Source organism: Aquila chrysaetos, chromosome 24 (genome assembly GCF_900496995.4).
Source record: "Aquila chrysaetos chrysaetos chromosome 24, bAquChr1.4, whole genome shotgun sequence".
In the NCBI taxonomy this organism is placed as follows: Eukaryota; Metazoa; Chordata; class Aves; order Accipitriformes; family Accipitridae; genus Aquila; species Aquila chrysaetos.
This window is the reverse complement of record NC_044027.1, coordinates 10,459,409-10,474,083: the sequence shown is the minus strand read 5'-3', so window position 1 is coordinate 10,474,083 and position 14,675 is coordinate 10,459,409. Positions and strand designations below refer to the sequence as shown.

Here is a 14,675-nt window from a genome sequence, read left to right as displayed (position 1 = left end):
TCTGGCGGCTCACGCAACTTCTGCAAGCCCTGAAGTTTTAATCGTTTGTTCTCTGCCTTCACAGGGGCAAACAGCCACAGGGGAAGGCTGCACAGATGCTCTCTGTGATGGGGATAGAGGCAGTGACCCCTGTATTTATGCTACTTTAAATACACAATTTAGGGTCTTGTGAGGGGAAAAAAAACCCAAAACAACCATATAATTGCCTAATTGAGGACTCCATAGTAACGTGCATGCACCGGAAGGTCAAATGGAGATGACATGAAGAGTCCAAATCTGGTATTTCTGGATTTTTAAGCAATCTGACTTGAAACTAGTTAAGATTACCATCATTTTGTAAGCTTTATATACACACACATGCGCACATACAAATGTGATCTATATCATATAAAACATATGCTATCGTACATACACAAATAGTACTAACACATCACAATTTATGTATCATTTTGCATATTTACATTAGGTTAAATGTTTAGTTTACAAAGTCCACATACACATCCTACACATACAAGCACACGATCGCATAAGACATCAGATTTGAGGAGCCTTGCTGCACAACATTCTATTCAACATTTTGGAGTACCAGACCTCCAGGAGGATAATTTACTGAAAGACTACTTTCACCAACCCTCAAGCAAGAAATACCATCTGCAGGAGCCAAGCGTTGCATTTTCAGATGCATCCCTTAATTAAGCAGATTTTAATTGGGCGACTCTAAGCTTTAATTAATGGCAAATTGTTCGTGCGCATTCATTTTTGGGTCATGTTCCCAGACAGGATTTTTCCGGATTGGTTTGGAGAGTTTTGTGTTTTGTGGGGCCAGGTCGCAATTATGGTTATTGCACTTTACAGGAAAAAAACAGCTCCCAGGAGCCCCGGAGCCACTGGGCTCCCACTACACCGAGGAGGTTTCCCACTTTCCCCTCTTTCTTAACCAGAGCATCCCCTGAACGGTGGGGTGAGCTCAGCAAAGCCCCCAGAAACACTCATGTTGTGCCCACTGGCGCCGGCACATCTGTGCACTGGGACACGGAGGGGGGATGCTCAGAGGCAGCTGGGGCTTGTGCAACCCCACAGCACCCCAAATACAGAGAAACGCTGCCAGTGCCACCTTTCCCCCACCATCACAGACCCACAGCACTGTGAGGGGTCTCACTCAGGAATCGTTACAGCTCAAACCATGAAAAATAGGTGCAAGTTCAATAATTCAGCCTTGGGAAGGAGGCACCTGGGGCTTTGCCTACCGCACACAACGTGCCATGCACATCAGCTTACACACAGCTCCACAGCAGCAGTGATCACAGGGAGATCAGCTCCCACCCGCTGCCTTATAATGCTCCCCTAAAAATCAACCTCTCTGCCATTTCCAGGCCAGCTTGCTGCTCCAGGTACTGTGTGGATTAGGGCTCAAGGGACGGATTTGATTCAGTGCAAACACTGTTTGCTTAAAGGGCTTGGGTGTGCTCTGACGGAGCAGTGCTCACAGAGGACAGGACACCGGGCATCCCCATTCCCAGCACGCTGGAGTCAATTCCCACCCATTTCTGGCACCCTCGGCCCTCCTGAGATCATCAGCGAGCATCCTTTTGGTAACAGCTACAAACACAACAAATGGCAACAGCCTAGTTTCCCTCCCAGATGGATTCACCTCCTGCTTTTACAACCCAAAGCCCCAGCTGGGGCTTATGAACTTAGAAACTGACTTCTCCCAAGCATGAGCCATGCAAACCACTACTCCAGCTTGACACAAGGGAGGAGATGGTGCCATTCTGTGACAGCAAGACTGCAGAAATACCAACTGCTTGCTACCCCAACCCAAGCAGAGAACCAGGAGACATCAACAAATCACCTAATCCTGACTGAGCTGGAGTGAGAAAAGAAGACAGGGATCCTCATTTCCTAATGGATCCATCTAAGAAACGGATCCTAATTTCCTTTCAACCCTAAGGTGCCACAGATGCCGCACGCCATGCCCTCTCTGCTGCTGCATGGAGCAGAGGGAATGCGCAACCTCAACAAGGTCCCACCAGCTTCAAATACCAACTCCCGGCTCAAGTCATTAGCTGCTCTCCTCTGGCACTCACTCCCCGCTTCAATTATTCCCCACTTGACTCGGGCTTAGTGTGCAAAGCACCCGGCCAGCCGCAGGAGTGCCACGGGTCACTGCTCCAGCTTGCAAAGCCAAGCCCAGCTCCAAGGTCGGGAAGGCTAGCCAAGCTCTGCAGCCGACTGCCCCTCGCTCCCCATCCCTCTCCTTGAGCATAGTTATTGCAGCTGAGCTGCACAGGCCTTCCTCGGAGTAGAACTGCACCATCAGTAGGGACTGGCTGAAAAACAAGAGCCTCAACCCCAAAGAACTGTCTTGTTTTATGCCAAATCCTGAGAAACCCACACTTTTGGAGGACTGCGCCCCATTCACCAGCAGGATCTACAATAAAACCTGAACACCCGCCTGAGCTCGTGACCTTTACCAGCCTGGGCAGCAGCGATCAAAGGGTAAAGGCACACATCTGCACGATGCTCAGCCAAATCCTCCTCAGGGCAGCCCCATGACCCAAAGGAAATAAGAACATATAATGAGCATGAAGCTTCCTAATGCTGCTACAGCCAAATAGGACTTCCAGCTCTTCCCTTCCCTGCTGTGCCCAGGGAAACACTGGGCTGCAGACACCCCTCTCTGCCCTCTCCCTTCCTCCCCACACAGCCCAATACCTTCACTGGAGTATTATTGCCTCCCAAGTTCCTCAGTTCAACCCCAGTCCCCTCACACCTTATCCCCACTTGGATTTTGCTCCAGTTCCATCCCCTGGAATGCAATTCCCAGCTCAGTTTCCCAGGCTGTGAACTGCATCGCTCCATCCTTGTTGCCGAGCCAAGGTTCAAGCGGAGTTAAGCGCTACTGAGATAAATCAGTGGTTTCCCTCTCAGAAACACATTCCCACCAATGTGGCTGTATTGAAGCCTCTGGCATGCTGAAACATGCATGTTTTTGGGCAGGGGTTCACACAGTGAACAGGAGCATGAGGTCACTGCTTCTGACTGGGACCCATACGTGTTAGCACAATGCAAATGCAGCAACAAGTGTCTTTTAGAAACAGTCAGTCCTTCCTTCAAAATAAACATCCTTTTTATAGTCACTTTATTCAAGTGTTCGCCATCCCCTGCACAGCCTGTCACTTCCCAGTGAAAAGTCCCAGCCCCACGCACCAAACTTTGGAAACGACTGGCTTGGAGTTTTCATGAGGCAAACCAGTCCTGTGCCCCATTTTATGGGGTGAGGGGCCTGGACCCCGCTGTGTCTGTCCCAGGCGGGAGCCGGGCAGGGCCTCCTGCCCCGGGGAGGGACAGGACTCAGCGTTCCCAAAAGTTTCATGAAAAGTTTCAGAAGAGTGACTCGGTGACCAGCCGCAGAGGGGAAAGACGAGGGACATGGAGACATGCTGCAGTGCCCCAGATACAAGAATAGCTCCAGCTGTGGCACGCACAAGCCCATTATGTTATATTATACCTCAGAGAAGCCATTCGCAGACCCCGGCAAGCCCGGCTGCTCCGCTCCTGCAGGGAGAGGGACCCCGTGCCCTCCTCCGGAGACCCTTCCGCCACACCGAGACCCCCCAAAGACAGCCCTTCCCCGCCCGCCCGGCCCCAGCAGCCCACGGGGGATGCCATTCGCAGCGGGAGAAGCCTTTCAGCCCTCAAAGCAAGCGTGGCTGCCCCGCGGCCCGGCCGCCGGGGCGCCAGGGGGTTGTGCGGTGTGTGTGTGTGCGTGCGTGTCCGTGTCCCGACCCCGGCCACGGCCGCCCCATCCCCGCAGAAGCCCGGCTGCCGGCGGGGGCCGGACCCGCTCCGAGCGGCGCTCCCCGCTCCGGCGGACACCCGGCCGTCCCCGGGCTAACAGTGCATCCTAGCGGGGACCGCCGCGCCGAGCACCCCGGCCCGGGGTGCCCCGACCGACCGCACGCCCCTCCAGCATCTCCCCGGGGGCGCTCCCAGGCTCTCCCCCGCCCCGGTGAGCTCCTACCTGCCTGCAGCCCGGAGCCCGGCTCGGGGGGCTCCAGCCCCTCCGGGTACAGGGGCAGGGCGCAGAGCAGCGCCAGCGCCAGCGCCCCGCAGCGCATCGTGCGCCCGGTCCCGGCCCCGCCGCATCCCGGAGCCCGGCCCCGCCGCCGCCGCCGCCGGGGCAGGCACGGCCCCGCCGCCCCCGCCCCCGGCCCGCTCCGCCCCGGCCCGCCCGGCGCTGCGGGGACCCCCCGCACCCCCCGCGGGGGCACCCCCCTTCCCTCCGCCCCCTTCCCCACCCGCACCTCTGCGGGGCTTAACCCACAGGCCTGCGGGCCCAGCGTTGCAGGGGTTAATGTGACCCGTCGTGGTCCCCCCCCACCCCAAATGGGACGCTCTTCCAACGCCGCCCGGCGCTGCAGGGCTTGGGGGGGGGATCCCCCCCCCCCCTTGGTGTGCAGATCCGCACAGGGTAACACGCAGACACACACGCTTGTTCCTCAACCGGGTGCTGCGGGGGTTAACGACACCCCCCCCCCCCCCCCGCTGGTTTGGCCTCCATAGGTAAAGGAGGCACCCCGCCCCCCCAAATAAAAGTTGCTGCAAGCATTTTTCGGGGTGCTTTACTCCCAGAGCTGTGTCCCAGCCTGCTGCCTTCTCCAGTGGGCAGTGGGAACACAGCAGCCTCCTGCCCTGGCATTCTGGGGCTGGTGGGGGACCCCAACTCTCCTGCGAGAGCTGTGCTGGTCCTCTGCTTTTAACACTGCTCTTCTTACCCAGAGTCTGGGCCAGTTCACCCCCTTCTTGGCATTACATGGGTTACATCTCACCTCACTCAGGTCCTGCCCAGCCCTCACACCACTGCGGGCTCCTCCCGACGGGGCACTGTCACCCTCCCAACTGCTCCTTAGCACCAGCCACAGCAGCATCACAGTGGAAGGTATTTGCAGACAGACACCCCAAAAGTGAGTTTCCCCAGTCACCACCCCAGCCAGCCCCACGTCCGCGGAGAGCCCTGCTCGAGTGCTGCCCCACGGCAGACCCTGCTCTGTGCTACACATTAAGCTCTCTGGTAGCACCAGTGGAACAGACCCTGACGCTGTAGCCACACCGCTTCCCAGGACTGCTCCGCCCTGTGTGACAAACCCCTGGACGCTCACAGAAGCCCTTTGGGGGTTTTAGCTCAGGCCCACAGAGGAGGCAGGCTCGCTCCCAGTCCGTGCTAGTATTTTCTCTGCAGCAATCACCCAGAGACCCCCAAAAACATGGGAACCCTCAGCGAGGGGCAGCCAGACCTGCCTGCCTCCGGGTGGATGTCCCTTGCCAAAGCGCAGGAGGTGATCGAGTGTCCGGTGGTGTCACCTGGCCGTCATTTTGCTCAGACGAACACTGCACCATGGCAGCACAAAGTTAGGCTTCTGTAACCTCGTCTCTTAAGTCCCGATTGCTGCTTGATCTTGGGGAGACGTGAGCCCAGCTGGGTGCAAAATGTTGCTGCGCTCACCCCTCTCTGCCCTTCCCCTGGCACGCACCGACTCAGCTTGTCAAGGAAACGAAGGTCAGAGACACTCAAGGAGTCATTTGCTTTGCCGTGTAGAGGACTTTATTTGTCAGGAACATGTGACACAGGTTTGGCTTTCCTTTCTCAGGTGCTGCTGAATCCCTTTGATTTCCACAGCTGTGACCTTCTGTCCCAGCAGCACATCTCTTGGCTCTGTCCTGCAGCTAGTCTCTGCTGTGGGACGTGCAACCGCCTCGCAGTGCAGAGGCTCTGCCCTCCGCTCCTTTCACATACCACCATCCTGCTGCAGGAGGAGGGTTTTGGGGTGGATCACCTGCAGAACCAGGTCTTTTAAATGCTCTCCACTCCATGAGGAGGAAAAAAAACTTGTAAAAGGCATGCATTTATTCTGCCACAGTCCTGTCAGCTCAGCTCAGCATCATCTTTTTAAACACGCTATCATTTTGCTGAATCCAGTAACACAACACAAAGCACATCCTCCTCAGCCTCCTGCAAGAAAATGGGGGTTTATACCCTGTGGGTATTTCAGACTTTTGTGCAGGAGTAGCTGGGCAAGGACCGTGCCTCCTCCTCCTCCTCCTCTCTTTGTGCTGTGCTGGGCAGAGAAAAGGCTGCCAGAAACAGAGAAATAATAAAAACAGACACAGACAAAGCCAGTGCTGGGATATTCTGTTTCAGAGCAATGACAGAAAGTGGAGATGAGGATAAAATGAATAAACTATGGTTATTGATACTGTTTTCTTTGAATTAACACAGCTCCATCAGCATGTCCCAGGCTTCCTGAACGGGTGAAGGGCTCTATTCTGGTGTTTCCATCAGTTTGCTAGGGAGTTGGCTTGCTCAGACCTCCCTTCCCAAACAGCCTCAGCAGCTCCTTCGTGCTGACTCACCCACCTCAGGACTTCACCCCCACAAATATTTGCACAGCCTTATCAGAGCCACCCTCCTCCATCACCGTGCAGAGCTCCTCACAGCTATCGCCATAAATCTGTCCCCAACCTTTCATCATTTTTGTTATTGCTCCTTTTCTTTGAATTCCCTCCAATGAACCAACATGTCCGCTAGTGAGATGCCAAATTCCCAGTGTCACCTCACTAGCACCCTACTAGGAGCTTGTGTATGTAAAAAAATCATGCACACATCAGTGATTTAAAACACCAAGACATGAAGGAGGCAGAGTAACCTGCAGGAGCTCAGGAGACCTTGTCCTCGCTTCTGCACTGGCTTGCTGGGTGACCCTGGGCAATTTAGTCCCCTTGCGGTGCCTCAGTTTACCTTTTTTTAATCGCATGAAGATGCAAAACTAGCCTCTTTTGCTCTCCTGCAAAATAGTTTGGAATGTGCTGAGGGACAGCGTTGAGTCGAAGCTCGTTATTATGATCAGGCACTTTCTGAAAATGGTGCTTTCTACAGCCCAGAAAATATCAGGAGATCTACTTAGGGTTGATCAAGAGGGATGAATTCCACTGGGATGAGTAATTCATCACCTTGGAGGGCACACAGTCTGCGAATGTGGCTGGAATGGGGAATCAGCTGGATGACATTGGGTTTTCATGCTCTGGGGAGTACAAAAGGCCAAATTACCTGAGCACATTGGACTCAGGTGTGTTCAGTGTCTCACCCTGAGTTTTCTGCATCCTAAGACAAATATTTCAGGGAATGACACTCAAAGAGTGGCAAGGGGAGATGAATCAGCCTTTTTCCATTTTTTGTTTCGCTAGAAAGTAGAAAAAGCCTGAAAACGCTACCCCCAATGGTAAAACAAGGCATGGAGGTGCTGTCCTTGGAAATACTGATCCAGATTTTATCTGTAGGTCTGGGAGTGGAGATAAAGGGAACAGAAATGTAGTGGTCTCTGTCAGCAAGATATGCCCCTGATGGGGAAAGACCTCATGCAAACCCACTCACAGCAGCTTTGCATGAACGGTGTTACACTGGTCATGAGAACCAGGTGGCACCAAGGACGAGGTACAAAAATAGGGCCATTTTGTGGAGTTCAGCTGAACTCAAAGGGGAGTGAAGCAAAACTGGGAGTTTCAGCTCCAGTGTCTTGGACGTGGGAAATGCTTTGAGTCTGGTAGCAGGGATCCCACCTGCTCCAGCTCTTTCACCCTAGAACTCAGGCAGTCCCTGGAGAAGCTGTTGGGTGCATTGCTGCCTTGGTCTCAGGGACCAAAAGAATACAACTGAAATAAGGAGAAATAAAGAAAAAAAAAGGAAAAAAAAAAAAAGGCAGAAAGCTGCCAAAAGGCTTTTAGGATTTGAAAACACATATGGGATTGTAAACTGGTTTCGGAGGTCCTCTGTGATACACATCTGGAGGGGAGAGGTTGCTCATCTGGTCCTCCAGGCAGATTCCAGCTCCCCAGATGGTTGAGGTGGAGCGAATGCCACGGGTGTCTCGGCTGAAGTCGGGATGTACGCTGATTCTCAAATCTTGCGCTGTTTTTCAGACCTTCCCTTGTACACTGCTCAGACACATTCAGAAAGCTCCGTTTCTCAAGTTTACTTGGGATAGCTCAAAAATGTAATAAAAATCCTACTCTTCTCCTCTATGCTCCACTGTCCTCCCACCCAAGAACCCCAAACCCTGCACAGACCAGACTACAAGCCAAGAAGTTCTTCTGCTCCAAACTTTGCTAATAACATACCGTGTGACCTCAAGCAAAACCATTTTCTTCCCATGCTACAGCCTGGCCTGGTGATCAGGATTTCCTTGCATTTCACACGATACCCTAATCTCAAGTGGGACCTTGGGTGGTCTCATCACAGAAAAGATGCAACAAGAGAGAATAAGAAGAGTTGAATGCTAAAATAGACCTTGTGCTCTGAAGAGTACTGAAAAATGCAAAAATGCGATGGTCCTCCCTTCAGCAGTGCTCTACAGCTGCTATTAATTTTTCTCAATAATTTTTTGGAGAGTCCTTGGCATTGTCAGAAGTGTCACGCCAGCAGACCCTGATGCAGGAGATGCACGCAGTGGATTTCTCCCCCTGGTAGGGAATGAGAGCAGTTCTCCAGTTATGCAAAGAAATGAAAACTTCCTTCCTTATTTCCAAAAGCCCTTGGGTTTTTCTTCTGCTCAGTGCAAGCCTTGGGAGTAGGAACTTCGAGGTACACTCAGCAAGTATTATTATTATTATTTTTTTTTTTTTTTCTACAAGTGCTATGGCACATCCTGGACACGTGGCAGACTGACACCAATTCAACCCCACATGCTACTGATTTCCATGCCCATGCCTACCTGAGGTAGCACCAAGAACACTTGCTGGGAGTGGGTTTAAGGTTTAATAAGGGTTAACGCTAAAGGGAGCCCCACGCCCAACATTTTTGCACATCAACAAGAGAAACATCTGTTAAAAACCTCAAAGGAATCAATCACTGCTAGGGTTTTTCTTGTAACCCTCAACTTAAATTATGCAATTTTGCTGCCTGTTGGACTCCAGGAACTGTAATCTCCACACTGCAAAGGCAAATTTACAAACAGCTCCCTACTCAGACCGAGCATCTGTGGAGCCTGTACAGAAACAGACACAGATGTGGCCAATTTCTTACAGCATCCCAATTTGGGCTGAACTAAATCCGGTTTCACACCGGATCTCACGGGCTGTCACTCAACGTGGTGGTCAAGCCAAGCTGCCTCCCGCGGCTCTCTCCTAGCCAGCCCGCCGGGGGGGAGGCTGCTCTCAGGATGGCGGTCTCCCGGTCACTAGGCACACTGCACACACCATCTTTGAATTTGTAAGGTTTTTTGCTAAGTTTTTATTTTAATTCAAGGACTTTGCTTCATACAAAATGTAATTGTAGAAACAACTGCAGAATTCAAAGTTTGGCTGATAAATATTACTCAGGCAGCAAACTAGGCAATCACAGAACCTTTTTTTTTTCTTTTTTTTCCCCTTTTTTTTTTGGGTAAAGTTCCGCTTGTGTTGCATGGTTGGAACTTTTATAATTTTTAACACTGTTTTTTTAAATATAAAGTTTTGCAACAAACCCCCAATTTATATCAAATATAATTAAAAATTAACAACTGATGAATACATTGTATCAAAAAAGTACGAAGATAAACATTTTCCATGCACATACTTTTTATATATATGTATATATGTATATATTTTACATGCAAACATTACTTATTCAAAGTACAGCCACTACGAGACTGGTTCTGGATGCAGAAAACTGATCGGTGCAATTCAAGTTTGGCAACTCACTATGAGGATTCTTGGAAATATCATGTATGCATTGAAGAGACAGCAGAGAGGCTGTAAAAAAAGGTAGGAAAAGGGTTATGAACAATTGTGGTCAGGCTTGTCTGTCACTGGCATCGACCCCTACGAGGCGGGTGGAGGATTAGACAACTTGAGATTCTTCTTCGTGTTCTGCCTAGGAATTGGAGTGACCCAAGGCCATAGTTTGGCTGTGCGCTTCCAGATGGTGTGTTAGTGCGGGGCTGTGGGTTTGAGGATCTAAAATGGTAGAAGGGGAAAGGCGGAGTGGAGAAAAAGACAAAATTATTCAGTACAGAAAGACATCTCTTTTGCTTTCCAGTGTGGGTACAATGTTTGCATGCACTGTCAGAGAGATTGCGTTTTCCCTCTCCTTTACTTCCTGGAGTAAAATAGTAACGTTTTCTTTAAAATTTCAAATAAAGTGTTTGTGCCTTCATATAAGGAAAATGTATAAAACATTTGGTCACAATCATGCTGAAGCCCGAAACAGGAAAATCCAGCAGATAAAGCTACAGAACGGATGAAGGTCTTTCTGACTGTTGGTGGTTTGGATGTGTTTCTGAACGTGTCATCTTGTTGCATAGCCCTCCGTTTGCAAATTACAGCTGTTACTCATGGTGGACCTCCGGCTACCGCACTTCTTTTATTCAAAGTGCACATAAATGCAGAGACAGAGTTATAGACAGGAGTTATCCTTTAGCAGAATCCAGGGATGAGATTGGCCAAAGATTATTCTTTAGTAACAGGACAAAAAAACCCACAGAAGGAAACAAAAACAGGTTGAATTTCCTCAACAGAAAAGCTACAGGAGATGTGAAGAGCCACCCTACAGCAGACTGCTCCCTGCCTGAGGCTGAATTACTTTTGCTGAGAGCACACGAGACCTCCTGAAAGTTTTGGCAGCATCCAATACCCTCCAACCACCCCAGCGACAAAACGAAACACCAGGGTCCAGCAGGATCTCTACCTGTCCTAAGCGACCTGGAGAAGTTTCACAGTTCTGGGGCTTGGTAGATCCTCTGAAAAAATTCATCTGTCCAACCCTCTGTTCTTTCCTATCAGCATTTTTAGCGATGCGCTCGTCTGGCACCTCCCACTCTTCCTCCTTTAACCTTTTGTCAATGTACTACGTGTCCTCTGGCCGCCCTGTGCCCCAAATTAGCCCTACGACGGTTCGTCAGACCACAGACACAAGGTCCTGCCCAGGCTTTTCTTTCAGTGCTCCCTCCCCACCAGCACATCGTGGTTGCCTCTTTCTCAGGCTCAGAGTGCAGAAATCCACACATGCACAAAAGAAAAAAATTGTCCAATGCAAGAGTCATTACAAGAACACAGAAATCTCATCCCTGAGAATCAGAGTTAGAGGTTTTGCTTATTATTTTTTTTAACCTTCTCTTAACAGGCAATAAAAACAAGACTCTCTCCAACTGCCCTCAACACAAATTATGCACCGTGGAACATAGCCAGAGCTCTCGCAGCTCGACTGTGACTTGACATGCAGTGTGAAAGACGCTGCGTCTCCTGCAAGAGCATCTCTGCAGATGCTGTACTTTTCCACCTGCATCTCTCCCGCAGGACCTAAACACTAGTCAAAGAGAAAAGGCCAGTTTTGTTTGCTGCAATCACTCCCCTCCCACCAATAAAAGTATATATAAAAAAAAAAAAAAAAGAAGAAAAAAAAAAAAAGGCCAAAAAAACCCAAACCAACCCCAAAGCATGTCTGCCTTCCCCACTGTAAGCTTCCAACCTGGTACTCGAATACACTGTCCAGTAATGCGACGCGGGGCGTTGGGTGCACCACGGAACCTTTGAGACGAGCGGCTCCTCCCGGCTCTGCCCTCCCTCCCCTCCTGCCCCTCCCCATGCTCGCCCAAGGTCTGATGCATCGAAGCAAGAGGTTGCATCGTCGCTGTGAAAGATTTCAAAGGTTAGGCACTTAGTAGTGAACAACTGGAGCATTCGGTAGAAACGGTGGGACCTGGAATGACAATTGGACTAATTCTCTACATAAAGAGTATTTTTTTCTTTTTTTTTTTACTGTACAATTTACAAAAATGCACACAATGAAAAGTTAAAGTTCTATCTAATAGCTTGATATAAAACCAATAACATTTCTTCTTCTCACCCCTACGCTTTTTCCTCTTTTTTTTTTTTCTGGATTTTTTTTTTTTAGTTGTTTTTTGCTAAATCAAGCTTATATTGTAAACAAGACAAAACAGTGAGGGCGTGTTGCGGTCGACAGGAGAGAGGGACGGAAGGAAAAGTCTCAGCAGCAAGGAAACAGTCCTTACAAAGTAGCTCTGTTGTGGCTTTATCATGTGTCAGTGTGAAGGACCCGACGTGGTGAGTAAAATAAAAGAGATCCACACGGCAGCGGTGTCAGAGCAGAGTCCCGGCTGCCGGAGCACTCGGTCAGCTCGGGGGGGTGTCACTGGCTCCGCCGAAAAGGATTGCTGTGGCTGAACATCAAGTCCCAGTGGACTGTCCTTTGTTCTGGTCTGTGTTTCTCCACTCCCAGTTTCTTGGGTAGATCTCTTCCTTCTTAGCGGTGAATGAGATAAAACACGGATGAGATCTTTGTTCATGTGTGTCTGTTTGCAACCCCCAACTCCCACCCTGACCAGGGAAAAAAAAAAATATAATAATAAATTAAGAAATAGCCCAACAAAAACTGCGCCAATCTCGAAAAGGATCGACAGTCCGCTTTTTCTGCCGTCAAAGGTGAGGACCGCTCTTCTCTTGGCTTCTCGCGGGTGTCACGGATTTGGCATCTGGAGCATGTCTTTGAACTAGACAAGGCAGTAGGGAGGTGGGAGAGGGGGAGAGAGAGATGTGCTCCCCCCGCTGCCTTCCCCCTAAGGAGGGAGCCTTCTTCCTCGATTTGTCTAGTGGAAAAAAAAAAAAAAAAAAAGAAAAAGAAAAAAATAAAGAAAAAGAGAGGAGAGGGGCTGCAGGAGTGTCTCCGGACCTGGGAGCAGAGCAGTTCTCGCGGCGGAGGCTGCCCCGCGGGCCCCCTCTGGCCCCAGGCACCGCGCGCATTGGAGCGCGCAGCCTTCCAGATGATAAAACTCATCGATTTTAAACACGCACACCTTGAAGGGTTTTGCCATGCCGCTAGCACCAGTCATCCTCATCGGCTTCGTGGTAGTAACTACGTCCTCTGGTGCCAGTCCCGGGGCCCGTGTTGAGACCCAGCGTGTAGTGGTAGCCGTTGGGCACCCTGCGGATTTGGTGAGACTGGGAGGTCAAGGAGGAGACGTAAGAAGTCCTTGAGGACCGTCCCGAGTTGGTGGCCACCGCCTCCTCGAAGGTGAGCGTGTCCTCTGGCACCGCGCGGTAGGGGCTGTCGGCGTCATCGCGGTGGCCCAGGTAGGGGTCGGAGCCGATGCGGGCCACCGCCGGGGGGGGCGGCTGCTGGTCCCCGCGCAGCAGCGCGTTGTGCTCGGACAAGCCGCGGCTCAGGCGTCCCGGGGAGAAAGTGGGCAGTCCGGTTTGGAAACTGGTGAAGTGCACGGGCGAGGAGTTAGCGGTCTTGTAAGTGATGCTGGGACGTGGGGTCAGTGGAGTCTGTGGGAGCTGCCTCCGACCCCGGCATGGGGTACTAGCACCAGATGTCGACAGCAAGGGGCTCCCATTAACTGAACCACTACCCTACATAAAAATTGGAACAAAGCAAATCAAAAAATAAAAAAGGGAAACACCAGACAAACACAAAGGCAGGCAGGTATAAAACAGAAGGAGAAGCAACAGAAGGGAGAGACAAGTCACAAGAGGAAAGAAAAGCAAAAAAGAGAGAGTTTAGACAAGCACAGTTAGGGGGAGGAGGTTCTCGAGAAATAATTCAACACGAGATGTAAAGAGCTGGAGAACTAAAGTTCTGCGAGCGGTAAATAAGAACAGAAACGATCAGAGCATCGGTAGGACGCAAACTGGCAGACGGCTCCAACAGAAGGGGACACTGTCCGGAGGGAAGGCATCCACATCATACACAGGCTTGACATGCGCCTTACCTGAACTAGGCGGGAGGAGCTCAAAAACCTATGGGTTGGGTTTTTTTGCAAATAAAATTTTGCAAAATAGCACTCTGCTTTCAGGCAGATTTTTGCAGAACTTCACCTGACGGTTGTGAATGCTGATGTTGGGGATCACTTCTGTGGTCAAAATTGGATTATGTAGGAGGAGGATTTGGGGGCAGACTATTTTTTTATAGTTTTGGGAACGAAATGCATTTTGATTAAATAGCTACTTTCTGAAAAAACAACAAAAAGCTTTTTGGACAGGCTTTAACTAACAAGTTCCTTAAACAAAAATGTGTTCACCTTCTCCTCTTTAACATTACACATTTGATTTTTGAGTGATAGAAGAGTCTGGCAGCTTTCTGGGTTACTAATAGCGACACGTGGGAGTGAACTAAGCTACAGTAAGTTAAAAAAAAAATGCCATGAGTGAGAGGAACGGGCCCTTGTTTTGGTATTTCTGTTTACATTCTCCCAAGGCAGTACATGAATAGCCCTGCGAGCACATTTTAAAAATCCCTTGGCCTTTCGTGACCTAACATTTTGAGACCAGACCTTTAATTTTTAAAGAGCAGCTTTTCCTTCCTATAAAAACATCAGGTTGTTGCTTGTTGGGCTATCAATCAATGCTTGTCCTGCTCTGCCTGGGTTTCCAGCACAGTTTTCAGGGCAAGCCCGGCAGTGCTGGAGGCTATCAGCCCCGCAGCTGGATGTCGAGGCTATTTCAGCCGCTGTTGGCATGAGTCGTGCCATGTCTATCAGAAGAAGAGGCAATACCCGCATTATCTGGGGGTGCGGAGCAGCGTGGGTGCCGCTCACTGCAGCCCTGCTCTCCGCAGGCATTGGGGACTGATATGGCATTTGCTGCTCATGCTGCTGGGCCAATGACTCACACCTTTCACAGCC

The 14,675-nt window shown here is 50.5% G+C and overlaps 2 protein-coding genes across 26 annotated transcripts in view; both read right to left on the bottom strand.

Annotated features, from left to right (window-relative positions):
* Window positions 1-4,156, bottom strand: part of LOC115335340 (collagen alpha-1(I) chain-like) — a 98,272-nt gene extending 94,116 nt beyond the window's left edge. For both annotated transcript variants that reach the window (XM_030000835.2, XM_030000836.2), the window contains exon 1: window positions 4,025-4,156. In XM_030000835.2, the coding sequence (XP_029856695.1) occupies window positions 4,025-4,121 (97 nt within the window). In that variant the 5' untranslated portion in view covers window positions 4,122-4,156. The remainder of the gene's footprint in view (window positions 1-4,024) is intronic.
* Window positions 4,157-5,587: 1,431 nt separating this feature from the next.
* Window positions 5,588-14,675, bottom strand: part of CACNA1B (calcium voltage-gated channel subunit alpha1 B) — a 314,217-nt gene continuing 305,129 nt past the window's right edge. For 19 of the 24 annotated variants that reach the window (XM_030000172.1, XM_030000169.1, XM_030000168.1 and 16 more), the window contains one exon: window positions 5,588-13,404. In XM_030000172.1, coding sequence (XP_029856032.1) covers window positions 12,868-13,404 — 537 coding nt within the window. In that variant the 3' untranslated portion in view covers window positions 5,588-12,867. The remainder of the gene's footprint in view (window positions 13,405-14,675) is intronic. The other 5 variants (XM_030000188.1, XM_030000189.1, XM_030000190.1 and 2 more) reach the window with 2 other exon arrangements.